The sequence below is a fragment of the Sander lucioperca genome, chromosome 14 (assembly GCF_008315115.2).
Source record: "Sander lucioperca isolate FBNREF2018 chromosome 14, SLUC_FBN_1.2, whole genome shotgun sequence".
Taxonomy (NCBI): domain Eukaryota; kingdom Metazoa; phylum Chordata; class Actinopteri; order Perciformes; family Percidae; genus Sander; species Sander lucioperca.
In genome coordinates, this window is record NC_050186.1 from 34,894,111 (window position 1) to 34,917,970 (window position 23,860).

Below are 23,860 nucleotides of genomic sequence, written 5' to 3' on the forward strand. Positions count from 1 at the left end.
GCTAAAAGTAGCTAGATGACATCATACGCTCATTTGCATATGTGTGACGTCATTACGCAATCATTTGCATAAAGCTTAGTGGTTGTGTCAGCAAGGTAGATAGAAAGAAATAGAAATCTTTAGCCAAATAATCACAAACTCACTATGGGAATTTATTTTATATTATAATTATTACTTAGGTCTATATTTGAAGTAAAAAAAAAAAAAACGATAAAGAATTCTCAAAGAAGGCTGGCTTGCCCAGCGCCAGGCCAGCGCCAGGCCAGCGCCAGGCCAGCTCAGCGGCGTCTTTCTCCCGTTGCGTCCTGCTGTCTCTTCTAGCTACACCGGCCCCTGCACCCTGTCCCCCCTCCCCTTCTACCTGCCTGCTGCACATGAGGAGAGAGCAGAGAGGGGAGGGGCTGCTCCTCAGTCACAGAACAGAAGAGAGAGAAGACTGTTTTGGTGGCCACAAGAGAGAAATACCTCACATGCTTACTGGACAATACTGGCGTCTTTTCTACAGAAAATCGGCAGATTTGTCGCTAGTCACTTTTGTGAAAAAAAGTCGCTAAAGGGGTCTGAAAAGTCGCTAAATCTAGCGACAAAGTCGCTAAGTTGGCAACACTGATCAAAACAACTAGTTAAGAAAAGAACTAATGTTAGTCCCTGTCGCTGCCATGTTGTTGGTGTATCTCTATGGAAAATGCGCGGGGGGAGGGCTGAGCCCATTCGGAACTACGGGAGCCCAGAGGGGAGCATCGGCGAATGTTAAAGAGAAAACCGATTTTCATTCAAACAAGTCGACGTAAACTACACATTTGAGTTAATCGATAAAATGGATTTATCGCCCAGCCTTAATTATTATATACTGTATGACGCAGGACACTCAACTTTATGAGTAAGGGTTCACAGGTCAAACAGTTTAGCTAAACTCGTCTGAGCTGGATTAAAAATGAGTTTTCATATCTTCTGTCTGTATTTTAGTAGTTGCTAATTACATCATCAGAAAATAATCTTACCTTTGAGAAGGCTTTTCCTCCTTTGAGCTCCTGGAGAGATAGAAAACAAAACTGTCAAAACTGTCTATGTCAGACTGCTAACCGTCATATCCATTAACATATTACATCACATTATAAGTGTGAACTGATATGTGACCTGGGACAGGTGCTGTGGGACAAACCAAGTATATGGTGCATTACTTTCATCATGCAGCCGAAACCTTCCTGTATTATTGGGTAGGGTAAAATGACATTGCCTTTAATTGTGGCTGCTGAGAATTGTAGTTTACCTTACGTACAGAGACCCGGCAGATGCAGGGGTCCAATACTCCAGTGATTGGATTAGCAATCATTTTACACACGAAAGAGAACTTCTTCCTCCATCGAACACAGTTCTGCTGCACCTCCTCCCTACACACACACACACACACACACACACACACACACACACACACACACACACACACACGTTAGACTGTCTCTGACAAACCATACAGTTTAACGAACATTTCATATGCTAACATTAAAAGCGGGAGTGTTTCTGCCTTTTCAGCACCAAATGTCGATTCGACATCTTTGAGTTGGAGTTATTTTAGCATTTAGTTACAGTACATACACATAATAATAATAATAATAAGATTTAATAAAGGATTAAAAAAATTCAATGAGTGAATTCCGTATTTGATTTGAATTCAATACAATAAAAAGCTATCAAACGCCGTCCTATGTTATTAGGTCCGACCTAGTTTTATGTGAAAGTGACTCAGGAGCTAATTCAGACATGAGACTGACATTTTACTCAGAATCGTATTTATGTATGAGGTGCATGTCTGAAAGAGGCTTTGCTTTACTTAACATAGATGCTTCCTGTAACTCTTTGGCTCCTTGTGCAAGGCAGTGAACCTAAAAGTGTTCTATGAATGTGAAGCAGAGTGAAGCCAGTCTGGAGCTAAGATTACTTTAGCTGGAGAAATAAAGGCCTAAAAAGAGTGTGCTCTTTATCTCTTCTTTTGTAGAATCTAGGAGGCCAAAGAGGGAAATGAGGACTCATGGGATTGATCCAGTGTGTCCCTCCCTCGGTCTATAAACAGGCTTTTCTTACTGAACTAATAAATAAAAAGCAAACGTAAGCCATAACAGCTTAGACCACAGCAGTGTCATCAGGGAACTTATACTAAAACTGTCAGGGTTACTAACATTTTTCCACACTTTAATACCACAACACACACATGCCATCAGCATGCTTGGCTTGTCCCGACTTGACTGGTGAACTTAGATGTTATCTGTCCCTGCCCAGCTCGTGTCAGAGGAAACATTACATGAGAATCGCCCAGCTCTGTACATGATCAGATCTTCAGTTACACAACACACCTGTGCAGACTCAGCCTGCTGCATTGCTGATAACAGATAGTCCTACATACTTGTTGTTTGGAATGTGATGTCAAAATGCAAATCCACATACACACTGTGATACTACTGAATTTTTGAAAACTAAGCCTGTCAAAATAAATGCAATAATTTTTTTTGATGCGTGTTCTGCGATTTGGGCCTCGGCCCACTCTGAAGTTTGGGAAAGACGAGACAGCGGGACAGGAGCGGATGGCTCGCAGAAACAAACCCTCTTGAGCACAAAATGGATAAAATGGCAAGTTGAGTTTCAAAGTACTTCCAGATGGTTCTCTCAACAAGACTAAAGTTATTTGCGTGTACCGTTGATGTGAATTGAGTGAGTCTCAAAAACCACTTGAGCATTAAACACTTTAAAAAAAACATCCCTTTTAAAGTACATTTACAACAGATAAAAAATTTGATTAATTTGCAATTAATCACGAGTTAAGTTAGTTCTGGACAATCATGCGATTAAATATTTTTAATCGATCGACAGCCCTACTGAAAGCATAACTTTAACATACCCTAATTTAAACTCTCATCATTATCTCAAGTTTTAAATATATTTTGTTTCACAGATACAGGTCTGCACAATTAGCAACCAAAAACTATTTTAAGAGCTTTTGAAGCAACACATTTAGGTTCTGCAGTGTCCCTGACCTAGCAATAATGCTAAATTGGGGTGTCTGGTTAGCTCACCTGGTTGAGCGTGTGCCCCATGTACAGAGGCTCAGTCCTTGTCGCAGAGGCTGTGGGTTCGCATCCAAATGTGGCCGTTGCATGTCATCCCCCTCTCTCTCCCACTTTCCTGATTTAATCTGTCCTATCAATAAATAGTCTTAATTATCTTTGTAGCAACTCATTTGGCAATGGCTTAAATGTAACGGACGTTCATTAATATATTTTCAATTATCAGCGGAACAGGCTGACCTGAAGTTTACAGCTCTTAAAACAACAAGCCTGGGGGCTGCTAGCTGAGGCAGAAAATGGCCAGACAGGTTCTACCACTTCTTCAGCCAGACTTACCTGCCTTTACAAACACACCATTGTCCAGCAGGTAGATACAAGCAACCCTTTCTCTAATGAAGCTTTGCTTTATGTAGCTAGTTGGTCAAAGCCTCAAAGCGACTGACCAATACATGATTTTAAATATCAGTAGACATTGTTGGCTGATTAAAAAAAAAATGGTAATTACACAGAAATGAAGTAAACAACAGAAATGTGGAAGGATTAAGAATGGGGATGTCAGCATTCTTATGCCAGAGCCACAAAATGGTGCCAAGCGTGGTGAGATTGACGCACCTGTACCGGTTGTTTTAAGTCGGCCTTAACTTTGAAACACTTTGCTTCAATCCTATCCAATCCAATTCCATCCTAATACAACTTTAACATGTGAAAACGTTTGGGAACCTCAGGTTTAAGCTACACTCTCATTCATTTTGGAGTCAACGGTGAGCGATTTGAGTGGAGCGGGGAAAATGAACAGCTCTGTGAGTGACCAGTGGAAATTATCACCAAAAGAAAAACTATAGCTACAACTGAATGTTGGTGTTTCTCCAATAGCCGCTGCCCACCTTCCCTATCACCCATCAATCAGCTGATTAACTTCCTCAATACAATACACGTAGTTGTTGTTGTTGCTGCCATCCATTTTAATGCATGGGCTTAGCAGCACGGGCTTAGCAGCACGGGCTTAACAGCACGGGCTACATGCCGATAAACGGCACACCACTGTGTGTGTGTGTGTGTGTGTGTGTGTGTGTGTGTGTGTATGTGTGTGTGTTTCTTCAGTTCCTAAGATAAGTGATAAGCTAAAGTGACGGTTTAGAGGTAAAATGACGTGATGAGCTCAGAGTTCAAGAGTTACAAAGTCTTATGTCTGGAATGAAGCTGTCCCTGAGCCAGGTGGTGCGGGACGAAGTGCTACAGTACCGTCTGCCGGACGGCAGCAGACTGGGGTGGTTTGCGTCTTTGATAATCCATACGGCTTTCTTCCTGCACCGCTGCTTGTAGAGGTCCCCCATAGATGTGTCCTGGCTCTGTTCTGGTGATGTGCAGAGCCCTTTTCACCACCCTCTGTAGAGCCTTACAGTTGAGGGCGATACAACTGCCATACCAGGTGGTTATGTACTTTAGCCAGTCAGGATACTCTCGGTGGTGCACCGGTAGAAGTTGCAGAGTATCCTGTAGTCCTAGTTGAACTTCCTCAGTCTGCAGAAGAAGAAGAGCCGCAGTCTAGCAGTATTTGTAATAATGCTGGTTAGGGATGTAACAATGCATCGTGAATCATTTAAAAATCAATATAAATATGTCAAGATTACAACCGGTTGAGATAAATAATGAATTGTGATGCAATATTTAAACGGCCTAGGACGTAATCTACTTTTGATTTTACTTGTTTGACTTCAGACTTCACTACATGTTCTTAGTTTATTTATTTGAAGAGATTTTTTTTCTACCAGTTAGGTTCATGTGGGATTTGTTTTAATAATAATAATTCATTTTTATTAAATGTTTGTTATTTAAGATTTTGATAAGAGGATCTGTTGTTTTGCACAGTTTATATAAATAATACTTTTCAGTCATTTGCCTGCAGCTCATTCTGTTAAAAAAGTAAGTATTGTGAACTTAAAATCGTATTGAATGTTGACTTGAGTGTATTGTTACATCCATAGTGTCAGTGTGGTGAGTTTAGGTCAGTTCCTCACTGGAACAAGGAACCTGAAGCTGCGGACTCTCTCCACCGTAGTCCTGTTGATAGAGATGGGGGTGTGTCTTTCTCTCTGTTGCTTCCTGTAGTCCACAATCAGCTCCTTTGTTTTGCTGATGTTGAGATGAAGGTTGTTGGCTTGGCACTAAGATGTCAGGGCTCTGACCTCCTCTCTGTACGCTGTCTCGTCGCTGTCTGTGATCAGGGCGATGACATACATGTCGTCAGCGAAATTTATGATGGTGTTGGAGCTAAATGAAGTCGTGTGTAAACAGGGAATACAGGAGAGTGCTGAGCACGCAGCCCTGAGGGGCGCCGGTGTTGAGGGTCAGGATGGAGGATGTAGTGGAGCCTATCTGCAGTGCCTGGGATCTGCCCGCCAGGAAGCTCAGGCTCCAATCACAGGAGGCGGTGATGAGTCCCAGGTCTCTGAGCTTGGTGACGAGCTTGGATCATCACCTGGATCGTTTTTTGCAGCTGTAGCCATGGTCCTGCTCGATGCCCTGCTATGCCCTGCACTACTATTATTTCTAGTCATAGTTCTATTGTCTTTATTGGTACTATAATTGCCACTGTTCACCATACCAACTGCTATAATTATGATGTATCATATTTCTCCATATCTGTATATCGGTATCAGTGTCTCTGTGTCCCAACCGGCAGCGGCAGATGGCCGCCCACCAAGAGTCAACTTCTGTCCGAGGTTTCTGCCTGTAAAAAGGAAGTTTTTCCTCGCCACAGTCACACCAAATGCATGCTATTGGAGGGAATTGTTGGGTCTTTGTAAATTATAGAGTGTGGTCTAGACCTACTCTAGCTGTAAAGTGCCCTGAGATAACTCTTGTTGTGATTTGACACTATAAATAAAATTGAATTGAGCTTGGAAGGCACAATGGTGTTGAATGCTGAACTATATTGTCTATGTACAACATTCTCACATACGTGTTCCTCTGAGTCTGGTCAAGGTGGGAGAGGGCAGTATCTACTGTATGAGCAAGATTGTCTCAAACATATCTTTACCTTTTCATGTGATATACTACTTCAGTACAGAACAACAAATAATACTGGGACCACTACAGATGATCATTTAATATATATTTTCAATTTAAAGAAACTAGGGCTGCAATTAACAATAATTTTTTCATAATTTGTCAATTATTTTCTCGATTAATTGATTAGTTGGTCTATAAAATGTCAGAAAACTGTGAAAAATGTCGATCACTGTTTTTAAAAGCCCAATATGGCATCCTCAAATGATTTTCTTTCACCACAACTCAAATATATTCAGTTTACTGTTGTAGAGAAGTAAATCAACTACAAAATATTCACATTAAGAAGCTGGAATCAGAGAATGTTTAATTTTTAATAAAAAATTACTCAAACCAATAAATCAATTATCAAAATAGTTGGCCATTAATTTAATAGTAGACAACTAATTGATTCATCTTTGCTGCTCTAATTTACACCACCGCTGACTATCCCTGTAACAATTTGGCCACAATTAAGCACATTCATCTCCTCTCTCTTTCCATCTGCGTGCATCCATGTTCCAGAAATGCTTGTTACTAACTAGGAGCTAATTCCCCGGAGTCCTTAGGTTTTCTTGCCTCGCAGTTTTCCTTGGAATGGGGTGGCACCTAAATTATGGTTGCAGCTGCCGTGGTCTTGCTCGACACCCTGCTGTGCCCTTCTACGCTCCGCAACTCCCCGCTTCGGCCCGCTTCGCCCTGCTATGCCCTACTATGCCCCACAACGCCGAGGATATGCCTCGCATCGCCCCACTACGCTAGGCCCTAAACTGCTGCAACTATTATTTCTAGTCATAGTTCCACTATCTTTACGGTTACTATAACTGCCACTGTTCGTCATTCCAACTGCTATAATTATTATGAATCCTATTTCTGTATATCTGTATCAGTGTCTGTGTCCAAACCGGCAGCGACAGATGCCGCCCACAAAGAGCCTGGATCTGTCCGAGGTTTCTGCCACTGTTGTGGAAATTGTTAACCTGACTCCGCCAGATGGATTGCTTCACATTTGCTCGGCATATCCATCTGGGAACTTTCCGTTGGAGAACTTTCGGGAAGGGGCGAAAATACTGGTTAGCTGATTGGATAAACCACCTGTCTATCACCACCTTCTTCACGACTAGCGGAGCCAGTTGATATATTAAACTCTTGCCGAAACCAGTCGGGAGAAGAGCAAAAACATCTTTTCCTCCGAGAAAAGCCTCCAGTGCCATTTTTTGCTCTTCTTTAAATGAAGGAATACTTTCTAATTTGGATAAAACTTGCGCGATAGCTACGCTCATCTCATCCGTGGAAGCCGCCATGTTGTTTACACTGAACAGTCGCTTCTCGTTGCGTCATACCTAAACCCGCCTCAAAACCAACGCTGATTGGTCGATTGTTTGGCGAGCGGCTCCAAATTTTCTCCATCTCAAGATGCCAGACTGATCTGCGAGTGGAAAACTGGAGCTTGCGAGATCAGGACGGTCTCACGAGGCTAGGAAATTGTTGGGTGTTTGTAAATTATAGAGTGTGTTCTAGACCTAATCTATCTGTAAAGTGTCTTGAGATAACTCTTGTTCTGATTTGATACTATAAATACAATTTAATTGAATTGAATTCCAATACACGGACCAGCCATATACTAGGTTGACCTAGTCTTGTTTTTTTTCTGGTTGAAGAATCTGAGGAATGAGACAGAGTTGCAAATGAGCCAGATACACACACATGCACAAAATACATAAAAACCTCCTCCCAACCATTACTTTTTTAATCATTCGAGACAACATGGCAGCTATTGCCTGTATGTCTTTTGGTTGCCATGTGTGTGTGTGTGTGTGTGTGTGTGTGTGTGTGTGTGTGTGGTTAACTGGTAAAGCCCACTAAACACACCCATTAAACACACACACAAACAAAAAGCCTGAAAGTCAGAAGTTAGAACAGAAGTACAAAGAGTCGTTCCATTGGAGATGATGTGTGACATTTTAATGTTGCAACTCATTAAGGACTGAGCCTTAGGCCCTGTCCACACGAACACAGGTATTTTCAAAACCGCAGCTTTTTCTATACGGTTAGGCCGTTCGTCCACACGCAAACGCAGTATCAGGTCACTGAAACCGAACCTTTTTGAAAACTCCTGCCAGGGTGAAGATTTTTCAAAACTCCGGTTGCATTGGTGTCGTGTAGCCGCTGAAAACGGTGATTTTGGCTTGTGACGTCAGAGAGCGCACTGTTGTCTCCTTTGTTTGACATCAGATTGTGCGCCACTATCACCTTTGTTTACATGAGACGAATCTCTGCAATGGCGGACGTAGCTAAGATATTGCTGCTAAGAACTGTGCTAACAGGACTTGTTACATACAGTATATACAGATACATGCACACTGTTCTCCCATTATATTGCGGAACAAGGGTGTCAGAATGCAATACTCCGCAAGTCTCCTCCTTATGACTACACTCCCACGACACTGATCGTCGGTTCTGAACAAGACCATAGACAGTATATATGAATGGACCAACAGATCCCGTTGCTCTGGACGGAGACCAGTGAAGGCCGTTAGAAGCACTTTTCCGGTGATGGCTGAGCGTTACTGCGCAGCCTCCAACTGAGAGAGACGACGTAAATGTGCCGTGAGCAACCTGTATGAAAGTTGTAAGTCTTCTGGTAGCTGTGCCAAGAGAAATCTCAATCATTCCCAATCTAGCAGAGACGGAGAGCGTAGGTATATGTAAGGAGATAACATAGGCACAGGCTAATTATTGCTAACTAAAATGCTAGTTAACATTAGTAATTACACTCAAACAGCTAATGTGAGATGAAACTGCCTGCGCGCTTCTCCTGTACTGTACGGTAATTTCTCTACTGTGCGACAGTAAGTCGCGTGGTTATGACACAATCGTTAGCCTATTTTTACAAAAACGTCTGCTACGGAGCCATAACGTGAAGTACAAGGTAATGGAGCCTTTTATACATTGTCGTGTTTCTTTAGAAATAAACAATGGACAAATAGAGTCTTTAAATGCTTCAGATGTAAAGTTATTCGCTGTCAAAGTGGCGCCAAAATGAATGGCAGTCAATGGAATGCTAATGGGAGGTGATGGCTTGTTAGCATCAAAATGGCGCCATAGGAGCTACACGGTCCGAGGAGAAGCTTACCCCCTTGGACGAGACGGACGAGACCCAGTCTGACCTCTACAGGAACTTCAGGCTTCTGATTGGCCAACATGGCTTAACAGTTAGGGTTATATTGCCACCTGTTGGTTTGGCATGCTCTTGACAGCACTTGATAGCCTGTTTTTACGTTTTCATGTGAACAGAGTTTTTTTTAAACCTTGCTTATGTGGACGAGATTTTTTTTTTTTTTTTTAAATCAAAAGGAGGAAAAACTCGGTTTATAAAAATACCCATGTACTTGTGGACTAGGCCTTAGTACATGGGACGCACGCTGCACCAGGTGAGCTACCAGGGCGCCCCGAGCTGGAGAAAATTTAAATGACAATTATGCTCACACACACACACACACACACACACACACACACAGACACACACACACACACACAGACACACACACACACACCATTAGGTCCATAACTAACCTAAATGTGTCTGACACTTTGGAGAAGTACTGAGTCAGTCTCTCCCCACCAGAATTATTTTGAGCTAAAGCTGCTGGTACAATAAATGATAAAAAAAAGAATTATTTAGCTATATTTGAGTTCCGTACATAATGAATACACAGATGGACAAAAAAGAAGTAAATTATGTTGCAGGAGTGGTTTGAGAATCTTTTTTAAGTGAGCTGGGTGACCATTAAAATCTACTGTAAATGAAGTGAATCCACGCTGACTACAGCTGCAGATTAATGTTTTTAAAGCCACCTGTCAAGCCTACAGTATATGACACATTTCGGGTGGGAACGTTAACAGGGCACGATGGCAAAGTTCACTCTTTTACTGATTTACACAAACAAGATTTACACAAGAGATTTCCAGTTCTGAAAAAGAAAAAGTGGAAAGCAATCCAAAGATAAAAGTTTCTAACTCACATACGTTATCTCCTTGTAATTTCAATTAATTTCTTGTTTTATAGGACATGTGATTTATAACATCAAGATAAGTAACAACATTTGATCCAACATCTTGTGTTAAGTTCCTTTTTCCACATGGCTGTGAAAGTTGACTTCTGTTATTACTGATAATAGCAGACAAGGTAAAGCCCGATTTATGGTTCTGCATTAAATCTACCCTGTAGGTACTTAAGTAGGTATTTACGTAGGTTCTTACATAGGTACGTGTATACGGACTCTACGCTGTACCCTACGCCGTACCCACAAGGCGGGGTACACCCTGAACAAGTCGCCAGACTATTACAGGGCTAACACATAAATCCCTTTTACACAGCCTGTTCAAGGTAGGAATGTTTCGCCGTTATTCCGACTCGCCGTTCTGTATCAAAGGTACAGACACGGAATAGGGGGAAAGAGTTGTTCTGCCGTTAAGCCAGCAGCAAGAGGGAGTAACAGAGTGGGATCAACATCTGTAAATCGTGTTAAGTTTCATGTTAGTTTTTGTGCTGTCCACATAGTTTAATGGTCATCAGGATTTCAAAAACTTCTGTGGATAATTGTCTTAAGGCCCTGACACACCAGTTTGACGGCCGGGGACTAGTGGCGTCGCCTCACATCAGCCCTTGTTGCCCTTGTCTTGGCCAAAAATTATCACTGGAACACACAGCAGAGACTACACCCAACGGCCAACTACCACGTACGTTCTGCGCCTGCGTGAGAGGAAATAACTCTCCATACCAGCAGGCGGCGGTAATCTATTCAACATTTAACAAGGGAAACCGGACAACGTTGCTATGATACCCACAACAAACAGCGTTTGCTCGAGCAGCAGCAGAACAGAACAGAGCCTATGGTCCCTCCGCTTCACTCCCCACCAAGAAGGACACCAGGAGATGGCTAACTGGACTGTCCCTCTTCTGGGCTGTCATCCGTTCTCTCTGCAAATAAGTCTCCCTACAGTGGGAGCGGAGCGACTGACTGGCCCGTTACTGGTTCGTTACTGGCTCGTTACTGGCTCGTTAGCTAACATTAGCTTGCTAATTTCATCCACACAACAGATACAGTTACAGAAAAAAAATGTAATCCCCAAGGGGCAATTCATTTTTACAACATGCATTCATCATACACTAGTTACAAAATGTGTCACTCATCTGGCGATAGCAATGTGCTTTCCTACAATGTGACAAGAGCATGTCAATTAAACATTGAGTTGTTACATTTAACTAATTTAGAGGCTGGCCGGCTGGCTAGAAAGCTAGCTTGATTGCTATTGCTAGGAGGCTAATTGTTTAGCGGTGCAGAGGGCGCAGTGAGACAGGTCTATTACGGTCTTTATATTAAACATCTCGGTATAGGATATTAATTTATTAACGTTAGTTTATTTTGTAATGTGTAGGTAAGTAGAGATATCTTAAAAGACATGTTATTGGAATAAATATACCTACAAAATGTTATCTATATCTTGTTGTATATTGTGCCATTTTATGGACATAATGTACAGGAATGTCATTTTTTACCAGTTTTGACAGCTTTTATATGTGTATTGGATTGATCAGATGAGATGAAAAATGAAAGGAGCCTCGTGTGTGCCTTTCACAGTCGTGTGTTTGTTTTCCTCACTCTCGTTTTCAAGCTGAACAGCCAATCAGCGTCAGCCGAAAAAAGGCCCAACTAGGACCGACGCCCGACGGTCGGCTTGGTGTGTCAGGGTCTTAAGTTGAGGAGTTAACGGTTTGGTTTGAGCCTTGCTTTTTACCTGTGTAGAGTTTGCTGTTTTTTCCCATAGCATGGTGTGTAGCTGAAACCTTTTTTGGTCAATGTTTGTTCATGTGTGGTGTGTCTCATTTCCTCTGTCTCCAAATTAAACCATTTCCCCTATAAAAAATAAAATAAAAAAAATAAGCAGTAAACAGTAAAACGTAAGTAAACTGACTGAACAGTTGAATTCACAGTATAGGAAATATTGATATTGCACAGTTTTGCAAAATGTCTACTAAGCATAATATGACCTTTCTGATTGTAACCATATAGGATATCTGTATTATATTCAAAGTCTGATCTTTTAAAAAAGTTTAAACACACCTGACACTGAATAGTGAAAGCAGAAAAATCACATTATTTACAGTCAAAGCAGACAGGAGACTCTGAGCAGACGCACTGGTTAGAGACCATCCAACTGGTTACACTTCTCTTTTCTAGAGCAATACTGCAACTAGAAACAGCTTCTGAACCTTTCTCGAGTTCTCCTCAATTTAAAAGCCAAACCAAACCACTGAGCAAAGCTGCCCAACACAGTTAGCTACACTATAGGAGACAGTACAGTACAGCAATGCCACATGGGCAAATAAACCATGCTGCAGCAAGAACATCAGCTAAGGTACAGTAAGTTTTAACATAGTCTGGCTAAACAGATGTACAGTATATGCTGGGATAAAGCCTGACATCCGTCCCTCACCTGTCCGCTATCTATTTTGCATGGCACGACACTACATCTGGGGCCCAGGACGGTTGTGATTGGTTTTAAGAAATACAAACAAGCCAGAGAGTTTTTTTTCCCCTATCCCAGAATAGATAAGTGGTTAAGCCAAACCATACACCAGTGCTGACACAGCACTGTGGAGACTAATGTAAACAAGATTAAGTGGAAAGCTAGTATATGGCTGGACCCTGTATGGTCAATGTGCTAAATGGTGGCCAAATGTTAATGTTAATGTTAAGCTTGATTAATTATTGTAGTATTACAGGCCCGTTCATTACACTAAATGTGTGTTCCTGGGGAGAAAACCTCACTCTACAGTAGGGCCAAACTGGGATAATAATTCAGGCTGGAAATCTAACAGCAGTCCAGGCCATTACCCACACATTCACCACAGCCAACGTATAGCTTACTGTAACTTCGGTTTACTCTTACAATGGCCATTCTCATCTCTAGCAGGACATTTTTTAACAGTGAGGCCAAGTTTCAAAAAAATTCATTCACTATATTAAATGGCTACTTTGGGGACTAACATCCTCAAATGTGAATACAATTGGGTTCATTGAATGCACAAGAGTCTCAGTTTTCCAGTCATACCCAATTTATGCAACGCCAAGACCAGTATGCAGTAATATTCGAATATACCATTTTTAAATAGAAACAGAGCGCATTTAAGTCCCGCCCCCACCGCAAAGGAAAACAGCTTGCCGCTCTCCATTGATTTGTACTGCGTGAAGGTGCCTCCTCGTCAATTTTGTCTGCTAGCAAACAACAGAAAAATACCCAAAAGCAGCTGTGTGATGATTTTCACTACCAACAATGCAAAGAACCCATAACTTAATTTTTTATAAGCTGCCGACCCGAAAAACAGAGCTTTTATGAAGACAAAAGTGGATACAGGCATGAGTAATCAGCAGGAAGATTGGAGAGACTGGGATCCTAACACTAAACTAACGATATGCCTAACGTTATGTGTTAGCTTAATTCACAGAAATATAGTTAGCCTAAAACTGACATTTGGATATTTGAATTGGTAACAAAATGCTTGCTGCAAAAGTTACGTTGGGCATGTCGTTAGGTTACTGTCAGGATCCCAGTCTTCCCTTTCTCCCTGCTGTCTGTATCAGCTTTTGTCATCATAAAAGCCCAGTTTTTAGGTTTGACAGCTTATAAAAACTTAAGTTATGGGTTATTTACATTTTTGGTAGTGCATCCCACCACACAGCAGCTTTTAGGCATTTTTCTGTTGTTTGCTAGCAGACGGAATTGATGATAAGTCACCTTCACGCAGGTCGAAATCGACAGCGGTCCCGCGGGTCTCCAGGGGTTAACACCAGTCTGACACTCAAGGCCAATCAGCTGGCAACGATAGTCCCCCCTGGGATCCGTGATAGGTTTATTTGCGGAGAGAGAATATCGGCACACTTTCATGTCTGTATGCAAAATATGAAGCTATATGAAGCTGGTGATTAGCTTAGTTTAGCATAAAAGACTGGAAATAAGGGGAAACAGCTAGTCTGTCCAAAGCTCTCCACTGTTTGACTGGTAATATTGCAGTGATTACAAGACTCTACAACTGGCCTGGCCAAGAAATACTTCCAGCAAAACTCCCCATATATACATTTTTACATTTCGTTTTTTGAACAACGAACAAGATATAACACAGTGTGTGAGCTTTAGAGGTGCTGGTAGGTGGAGTTTTTTTTTAACCTTTGGACCTTTGCTTTCAGTCTTTATGCTAGGCTATGATAGTTGTCTGCTGTTTTTAGCAAACAGACATAAATGTGGCACTATTCTTTTCATCTAACTCTTGGAAAGTAAGCAAATAATCATGTTTCCCAAAGCATTTTCAAAGTAATTATCAATCCCAGGCACTATTTATTAACTCAGTGATTAGTATTTCCATTAACCCTGTTTGTGGAAACGTGTGCGGCCTGATGGTGGCTTGGAGGCCCTTGCCGTGTGTAAAAGAAAATATACAGTCAGGTATAAGATATGAATCAACAGGCAAATATAAGATAAAGAATGTCAGTTCTCTTTTATACTGGCAAACTAGACACTGTGAGCTAATTAATGTAGGTGAAATCAGTACTGTCTTGCAACAAAGAAAAGAAGAACCTTGCAGGCTTTTGATAAATTACACTGTGAAGGATACTATTGATATAATTAGTCACTTGGTGTGTTACGCTGTGGGGCTGGAGCTCTTTACTGAACCTCTCTCAGCTGTTGTTTGTCCGTTGTGCAACAGTGCCTGATGTCGTAGGCAAAGCCTGTGCTCTATTAAAAGTATAGGAGAGGAATTTTTCCAAGTGTTGCTGCTATCAGTGCATCTATGACTTTGCTGTTGGCAGCAAATGGAGAGTATCATGGCTCATTAAGTACATTAAAGAAAGAGTGGAAAGAGCTTATTATTTCTTATCTGTTGTGTGTGTCTTTAAAACATCGCCTAAAGCTGTAGTAGTTACGTTATAGAGCTGCCCAATCTTAGTCGACTATCAATCGCTCGTTTTGGTCTTAGTCAACAAAAAAATATTTAGTCAACGATTTGTCGTGGTTTTTATGCTTTTTCGTGCTAAATGACTTATTTCCAAGAAATTTCTGAGCACATCTCTGGTAAACACAAGATATAAAGTGGTGCTTTTGCATATATTTTTTGTGGAGAAACTAAGTTTTACAGAACTGTTGATTGAATCAACTAATCGTTTAGTCGATAAAAAAAAAAAGTGAAACAAGCCTTTATTTGATAATCTGTCATCTTTATAGGTTAAATTTAATCGTTAATTTGCTTTTTTCATCTGTGTTATTAACATGACATGCTTCCACAAAAGAAAGTCTACGGAAGAAGATTAGAGCCACATGTGAAACATTTATTTAAGTTCTCAGTTTAAAGTCTGAGTTTAAAGTCAGAATTCTGAGAAAAAGTCAGAATTCTGACATCTGACTTTAAAAACAGAACTCAAATACATTTTTCACATTGGCCCTAATCCTCTTAAAAGTCACCCATTAGCAGTGGAAGAGATGTATATTATATATGCCTGAAGAAGTAAGAAATACATCTTCAACTGCATGGTTACACCTTGAACGATTACTTGCACAATAAACAAATTCCTCAAGGCCTTCAAATACAAAGAACTCCTATTATGGTGTGTAAAAAAAAAATTTAAAAAGAAATAGTGTGAAATCTTCAATATATGTTAGGCCAAAGGGAGGATGCACCAAAACCATCCAAGGCATTGAAGCAAGAAAGGCTTGGTGACAGGAAGAATGTTGCTGACCAAAAACATTGTAAAGGAATATTGCACAGATCACTGTTAGCACTACCTCCAACAAACCTTTAGTGAGCAATGGTCTTTATATAATGTTAAATACAAACAAGTCCTAAAGACATACAGAAGTGTAATAAAATGGCCCATTCTTGGCCACTTTCCATTTTGATTAGTGGATTATGTTCTTGGTTGGAATGTTGAATAACAGACTGATGTTTTTCAGTAAACCATAGCAGTAGGCAGGGCTTCACAGTAATGGTTGCCCTTGGCAACAGGATTGAGTCAATTGGCAACCGTTTCATGGCCTCTGGTTGCCCCCTTTAGCAACCACCTGTTCAATATTTGTGTTTTTTTAATATATAAAAACAAATCAAAACCTAAAAAACTGGAAAATCTTATTTCAAAAGACGCCAATATTCTATTTGGTTATCTCCGTAAAGTTTAAACACTACTACATTAGTGCGCAACACAACATTTCAGCTGTTGTGCGATCCCTTTCCACACGCGCGTTTGCCGTGAAAAGATACAGGCAACGCATTTTTCCGTTCACGTTAATGGCGCATGTTAAAACCTGGTTTTGGTGCCTCATTACGGTGCCACTTCATTGTCTGCGATGCTCTCTGATGCTCCGAAACAGACGTTAGAGGCAACAGAAGCATCGCTGCATGTCACGCTAGTAAACACTAATAACACGTTACACTTGGCAGCAGGTAACGTTAGCCTACCATTAGCTACAGTAGTAACTGGATTAAACACGGTTAAAATGCTGACAGTTAAGCGGTGTAAAAGTGTGACTGTATTTCACTGTAGAGGATTCCAACAGCAGGACGTACTACCGTGATGCCGCTAAAGTTATGAGCTAAAAGACACAAACTAGCACTTGGTCACTGCTGTTGCGGGAGAAACAACACAGACGGGACTAAATGTTGCGTTTACTTAAAACTGGTAAACCTCGTGGTGCATTCAAATTCAAATTATTGTAAAATACCCTTTTCTCATCTGTTTTTGCCGTTTAACAGCAATTTACTGATGAAAGAAGTAATTATTGTTAAAAGTTCTTATTACATTTTCAATTAGCATTTAAATTCCCCCCTTTTTTGTGCTGATCCGAAAATGTATCCGATCCGTGACTCAAAACCGTGATCCGAACCGTGAGCTTTGTGATCCGTTGCAGCCCTATTGAGACGGATAGGAAATGACTGTATATTGCAAGCCATTCTCTCGTTGTTTCATAATTAAAATGTGTGGGATATTTACATAAGAAATGAATTGCTCCAAATAAAGGAGCAATTCATTGTTAACCGTATTGTTAATTTCGGCAACCAAAAGCTGATGCCTGGTTACCAAGCTGGCAACCACTTTAAAAAGTTAGCGTTAAGCCCTGGTAGGTCAGGTTTGTGTACAGTGTTTCTGACTACACTGCACCCAGAGGCCTCCTCACATCTACATTCTTCCTGGATCAAATTAACCTATTCCCATATACAATAACACATTTATTCACTGCACATTCTTCGAGCCATTTGTTAGGTAACTGTCAGCCAAAAATAACTGGTGTTCACTGAAACTGAGTTATTTGCATGCAAGCAAATGGGCTGCTTGCCTGTTTGTTTATGCACTGCCCTACAGACCCAGTTATCTGTCTTTTGATTCCATGCAGGAACCTCCTGGCCACTCCTGTGTCCAGGTTAAAGGCTACAAATGACTTCTACTCTTCTACTTCTACTTGCTTGAAGACACTCCAAGAAAGTCATTCTCATTCAAGTCCATTCTAAAATATTTTTACATTTCATCAATGTTGCCTTAACTGTTATTTTATTCTGTATGTCTCACCATCAGCTGAGTGTACTGTGTTTTTAGCATTTCAATTCATTGTTCTATAGTATAACTGATTATTTCTTCCCTTGCTTTGGAAAGTGTGTTATAAGTAAGGATTACTATTAAAATGACCGTACCAGTGTTTTTGCATGTTCTGGCCAATTTACTACAAGTCACATACATTACATTACTGTTAAACTTATTTCCCAGACAGCCACTGGTTTCCATTCATTTCACTGTGATATGAAAATTTGCCTTTTTGGGTAATACATTGAATCTTCTTTAAAGGATTAGTTCACCATTTTTGGAAATATGCTCTTTTAGTTTCTTTTCAAGGGTGAGATCAATATCACTCATTTCTGTGCAGAGTTGGAGCCTAGCTTAGCATAATGACTGAAAACAGCTAGTTAGCTTACCATCACAACTAATTATTAATTAACACATATCTTTTATTTAATACATACAAATAGAATAGTAAACGAGTGAATTTGTGGTTTTAGAGAGCGTTACGTTCTGGGTCCATTTCTAGGCGAACAACAGCTCACAGACCATATCCGGCAAACTACTCTAGCTGGAGACCCTGTGCAGAAGTACTGGGCACATGAATAAACTGTTGTTTGACGTGTTTGCCACAAACACGTCATTTTTATATTTCTGTTTCATACAAAACAAAAGAAACTAAATACAACAACTTCATTTGTATCTAGCTTCAGACAGAGCTATGCTAGCTGTTTCCCCCTTCTTCCAGTCTTTATTCTAAGCTAGGCTAACCACATCCTGACGCCAATATTGACTATTGAAAGCATATACGTGCATTTCCTTAAATGTTGAGCTCTGTTAAACTGTCATAAAAGTTGTTATTAGTGGTTATTTTCATACCTATCTATCTCAGGTAAGGAAATGTAGTCTCTGCAAGCTGGTTTAAAAAGAATGACAACCAGGGGAGAAAAAAAACAAGTTGAAAAATCCTAAACATGATGGAATGCTGTAAATGGGTTAAAACATGCAAAACCTTGGTGTGGTCCGTAGGCATGCCTATTATTCTTGGAACCTGCAGACCTGTCATGACACTTCCCCATAGCTTACTCATATTGAGCCACACATGTAATCAGAGTGAGTCTTACTGAAGTCAGGCCAGTGCAAACAGAATTCCATATTTAAAAAGTTAGATTTAGAAAATACAACAGCAACCTGTTTTTTTAGACACATTGTCGTAGTTACTTGAGACAATCGACAGACCTCATCACATTGGACCGCTTTTATTAGAACAACTTTCTTCCAAAGATAGAGTCCCTATGTTTTTGTAGTTTAAGTTAAGCAACCCTGCAGAGATCTAGACGCTAAGAGAAGCTGGACAGTTTGAATCCTAGCAGGAGAGTGAATGATATTTGCTCCCTCAACAACTTTGCCCAGGAGCCCTTGAGCAAACCACTTAACCTCAACATACTGTGAGGCTCAAAGAGGTGCAGCAGAAGTGCTGGGCAGCTCCCAGTGTGAATGTACTCCAGGGTGGAGCTGAGAAACAGCACAAAGACAACTTTCCCCGGAAACATGAGGGTGAAATAACACTGTGGTATACTACAAGAACAAGACATGCAGTTTCATACCAGTTTATGGCTTTAACCACCCCTTATCTGAGGTGGAACACCAACAACAGAGGGCAACTCCTTTGTAACAGAGTTATTTCTATATAATCTAGTCCAGCGAGTGTCAACTATAGAAATGGGAAAACAAGTACATTTAACATCTTTAACATCAAAAGGTCAGGAAGTGTTCGAGTGGAAGGAGATTAACCACAAGTGTCGAATGCATGCAATAGTGGTTTTATTGGGTTACAACAAGGAAGTGGCAAGTTGTTCCAAATAGCCTACCTGGATGACGAAATGGCAAAGTCCCCACCATCAATCAGCCGAATCTTGCAGAAAAGCACTCCATTAACAAAAGGCACTGCTGTGAGCTCTTCCAATGTAAAGTGCACTTGAAACTTGAACTTCTTCTTTTTTATCAAAAAAGACATTGTTCCCAGCTGCTGGAGTGTGCTCATGGTATGATGAACACCAATGAATGGAAACAGAACAGAAATATAGCCTACTCTCTTTGGCTTTAAAGTGGGCGCCGAAAATCCTTCTTTGCTTCAACGTCAGCCATATCTAAAGAATTGTTTAGACCTGGAATTGAAAAGAATACACTTGTTGAAGTTATACATAAAGATGAACACGGTTTCATTCGCAACTGCGTGTTACGTTTTTTGCAGCAATGACAGCTGTAGAAATCATGTGGTCCGTATATTTCTCTATCCCCCAGTTGCAGATATAGCCTAAGACAACACCTCCTACATACTGTTACAGTTTTTATTAATGAATTTGGTGTTTTCTAATCGTTTTAGATACAAAATCGTTTGCTTGTCTTTTCTCTAAAATTGGTAACATTTACAGACTCTCTCAGTGCAGATAGCTGCCACGCAAACACCGAAACCACCACTCGGCGGCTCACTAGAATAATCTTTCGTATAAACTTTCACAAACCTTACCGTTTCGTCGGTCTGATGCTCCTCATACTTGTAAAATAGTAGCCTACAACTGTGTACCGCTGCAGATAACTGAAGTCTGGGTTCTTGGCAGTTTCGTCGGTTTCAGTGCATCTTCACCAACTTTTCCCTCCCCAGTAGAGAGTTCAGCAACAGAGCGGCTCCGTGAACGTCTCAGATCTCATGGGGCCAGTTAGGGATCGTCCACAAAGTCTGAGCAGAGGTGGGTAAAGCGGGATTTATGGTTCTGCCGGGACTCTACGCAGAGCTTTCGCCGCCCTCTTTAATAAGAGAACAGCAGAGCCGGCATGTGTGTATGCTGGGGAGTGGGTAGAGCGAGTGAGATAGTGACAGGGATTATATTTATTTTTCTCAGCTTTCATCATGAATAAAGACATCAACCAATCACATTGTATTTTTTACTTATTTGGATCATAATACAACAAGAGCCTGCTGTCTGAAACTTTCAAACTTTATTAGGCTACTTTCAACCTTGACAAAGGCAGCGTTTACTAGAGACACATTCTGAATTTATTCTCAGAATTCTGACTTTAAACTCAGAACTCTAATACATTTTTTCACACGTTGCCTTTATCCTCTTCCATATAACTGAGCTGGACACAGCGACTTTTATAAACATCTTTCTCTACTGCACAGGTCCCGGCGACCGCCAGTACATCCTTATTTTTAGGTACATAAAATATGTTACACACAGAACGCCGTCACGCAGAGAAAAGTTAAGTCCTCTGGTGCACAGACAATCACCAATTCACACATAGTTAACAATTAACCCTTGTGTTGACGTCGGGTGACATTGACCCGTTTTTAATTTTTGTTTTATATCAGAAAAAATGGGAAGTAGAAATAAGCGCTGAAAATGTGTAGAAGCAAAATTTTACAATTTAAAACGTTGGAAAAAGCAAAAACAAACTGTGAAAAAAAGGCGTCAAAAACGTCTAGAAAAAAAAAGGTAATTTTTTCAAGGTTGACGGGAAGACAACACAAGAGTTAAGCTAGACGGAAAGAACATGAGGGATACGGTCTGTTCAGCTCATAGTCTGCTTATTGCTCCAACTAGATTGGTCTGTTTTTCACATAGCTTAGTCCAGAAATTGTTTGAAGGTGTTTATAATATTGTTCATGTTTAACATAAGAATTCACTAGACCAGTTTCAATTAACCTGTGACTTCTTGACCCAGAGGAGGCAGAACAACTGGGTCAACCTATAACGTTAGAGGAACTTAAATCAGCGTTAAAAACAGCTTAGAATGGGAAAACACCGGGGTTGGACGCAATTCCATCAGAACTTCTGCTACAATACTTTGACATACTAGGACCTACCATCTTACAAACTTTAACCTCGGCCATAGAGAGGGGCACCTTTCATCAACAAACCAACACTGCACTAATTTCGGTCATACACAAAAAGGGCAAAGATCCTACGGAGTGCTCAAACTATCAGCCTCATTGGGACGGATATTAAGCTCTATTCCAAAGTCTTGGCACTACACCTAGAACGCTTTATTGAGAAGCTAGTCCACACCGACCAATCAGGGTTTATACCAAAGCGTCACGCTACAGACAATATACGCAGATTATTCCATGTAATAGAAGAAGCAAAAAACCTTCCAACAACAGCAGCAGTTTTATCACTTGACGCGGAAGGCTTTTGACCGCCTAGAGTGGAACTACTTGTGGCAAGTAATGGAGAGGCTTGGTTTGGGAGCCAAAATCATTGACATGGTACGTACTTTATATGTGAATCCCACGGCCATAGTCTCAACCAATGGCCTGCATTCACAGCCATTCCCCATCGCACGGGGCACGAGACAGGGATGCCCGCTATCGCTCATGCTATTTGCGATCTCTCTTGAACCGTTAGCCCAAGCCATAAGGCAAAATAAAATATGTAATGTCCAGATTAAATCCAATAACAACTCAATATCGTTATTTGCAGATGATGTTTTGCTATACATTTCTGACCTTGAGGAAATTCTTAAGATCTTTAATGAATTTAGCTCAATCTCCGGCTATAAAATCAACTGGAATAAATCTAATATTCTTCTGTTGAACAACGGACAGGTGACATCAGCTATTAGTGATACAATACCAACCCAAAGCAACATTACATATTTCGGCATCACCATTCACGCATCGCTACAGCGAGTTGTCCAGGACAACTATGAAACTATACTAAGTAGTGTTCAAAGAGATCTGGCCAATTGGTCTGCGTTGCCGGCATCGCTACGGTCCAGGATTGCTGTTGTTAAAATGAACATAGTTCCTTGTGTGAATTTCTTAAGTACAATGATCCCTTTACCCCCACCAATACATTTCTGGAAGAAACTTGATACCTTAATTCGGCAGTATATTTGGAATAATAAACAACCTAGGCTAAAATACTCTACCCTGCAACGTACCACAAACACGGGAGGCCTGGCCCTCCCCAACCTTAAAGTGTACCACAGAGCTTTTCAGCTACGGGCCCTCAGAGTGTGGATGGACCCCTCATCTACAGTCCCATGGAGAGAAATAGAGCAAAACCTCATTGGAAGTCTAAGACTGCAAGACCTTGCCTTTACAGGAGTATCCAAAAAAGTGTATGCTAGCCTATGGCCCTATTATCACCAACACATTGACCAACTTTAAACAGGTCGAGGAGCAACTACACTACACCAATAAGTGGCATTTGAACACCCCAATTTGGCACAACATACACTTAATGTCTGGTAAACATTTTGTTTATAACCAGTGGAGTGACAGAGGTATTTATACTCTAGACCAGCTATTCAATGATGAAGGTATGTTAAGTTTGGAAAACCTGAGAGCTAGCTTTGAGGTCCCTAGGACATCCTTCTTCCTTTATCTTCGCTTAAGATCAGCCCTAAAATGTTATGGAGTACCATGGGGGAACAGTCTTGAGATGCACCTAATCATTAAATGGCATGTTGATTCTGCAATGAGAGGCTTAGTGTCCAGGATTTATGCTAAACTGATGCAAGTATCTGTAGGAGAACTCCCAATACTAAAGAAATGGAAGCGAGAGCTGAGCCCAGAGGGGAACGTAATTAATTGGGAGACAGTTTGGGACAACATTTCCCATTGTTCCAAGAACCTAAATCACCAGCAGATCCACTTCAACATATGCCATAGGACATATTGGACTCCTCAGAAGAGATACGTCTCTAAAGCCATTTCTACTCCCTATTGTACGTTTTGCCAACCTGAACAAACTGGAACTTTCCTGCACATGGTCTGGGAGTGTGAACAGGTGCATGAGTTTTGGAATAAAACAACATCAATAATATCTGATGTGATAGGATGTCGAATTCCTACTGACCCGATTGTTTTGTTACTTAATGATGACTCTAAATTACACCTACTTGGGCGACAGAAGAAAATTTGTCTAGCTGGATCAACCGCGACCAAGAAAATGATAGCTCAGCGCTGGCTCCCCCCCCCCACTCGCTTTGTATAAAACAGTGGTTGGCGTATTTTCTGGACATAGTTATGCTTGAGCTCTCTACAGCAAGGATTAACAAAGCCAAGTCATCAACTATAGACCTATAAACACAGCAGCACAAGTATCAGTCCTAATGACCTCAGCATCACAAGAATTAGAG

The 23,860-nt window shown here is 40.9% G+C and overlaps 1 protein-coding gene across 1 annotated transcript in view; it reads right to left on the reverse strand.

The window, feature by feature from the left end:
- Positions 1-20,504, reverse strand: part of LOC116041441 (protein FAM102A) — a 32,232-nt gene extending 11,728 nt beyond the window's left edge. The window contains exons 1-4 of the mRNA XM_031287334.2: positions 20,241-20,504; positions 19,582-19,878; positions 1,271-1,391; positions 1,002-1,031 (exon numbers count right to left, since the gene is read on the reverse strand). Of these exons, the coding sequence (XP_031143194.1) occupies positions 1,002-1,031; positions 1,271-1,391; positions 19,582-19,754 (324 nt within the window). The 5' untranslated portion in view covers positions 19,755-19,878; positions 20,241-20,504. The remainder of the gene's footprint in view (positions 1-1,001; positions 1,032-1,270; positions 1,392-19,581; positions 19,879-20,240) is intronic.
- Between the last annotated feature and the right edge of the window lie 3,356 nt (positions 20,505-23,860).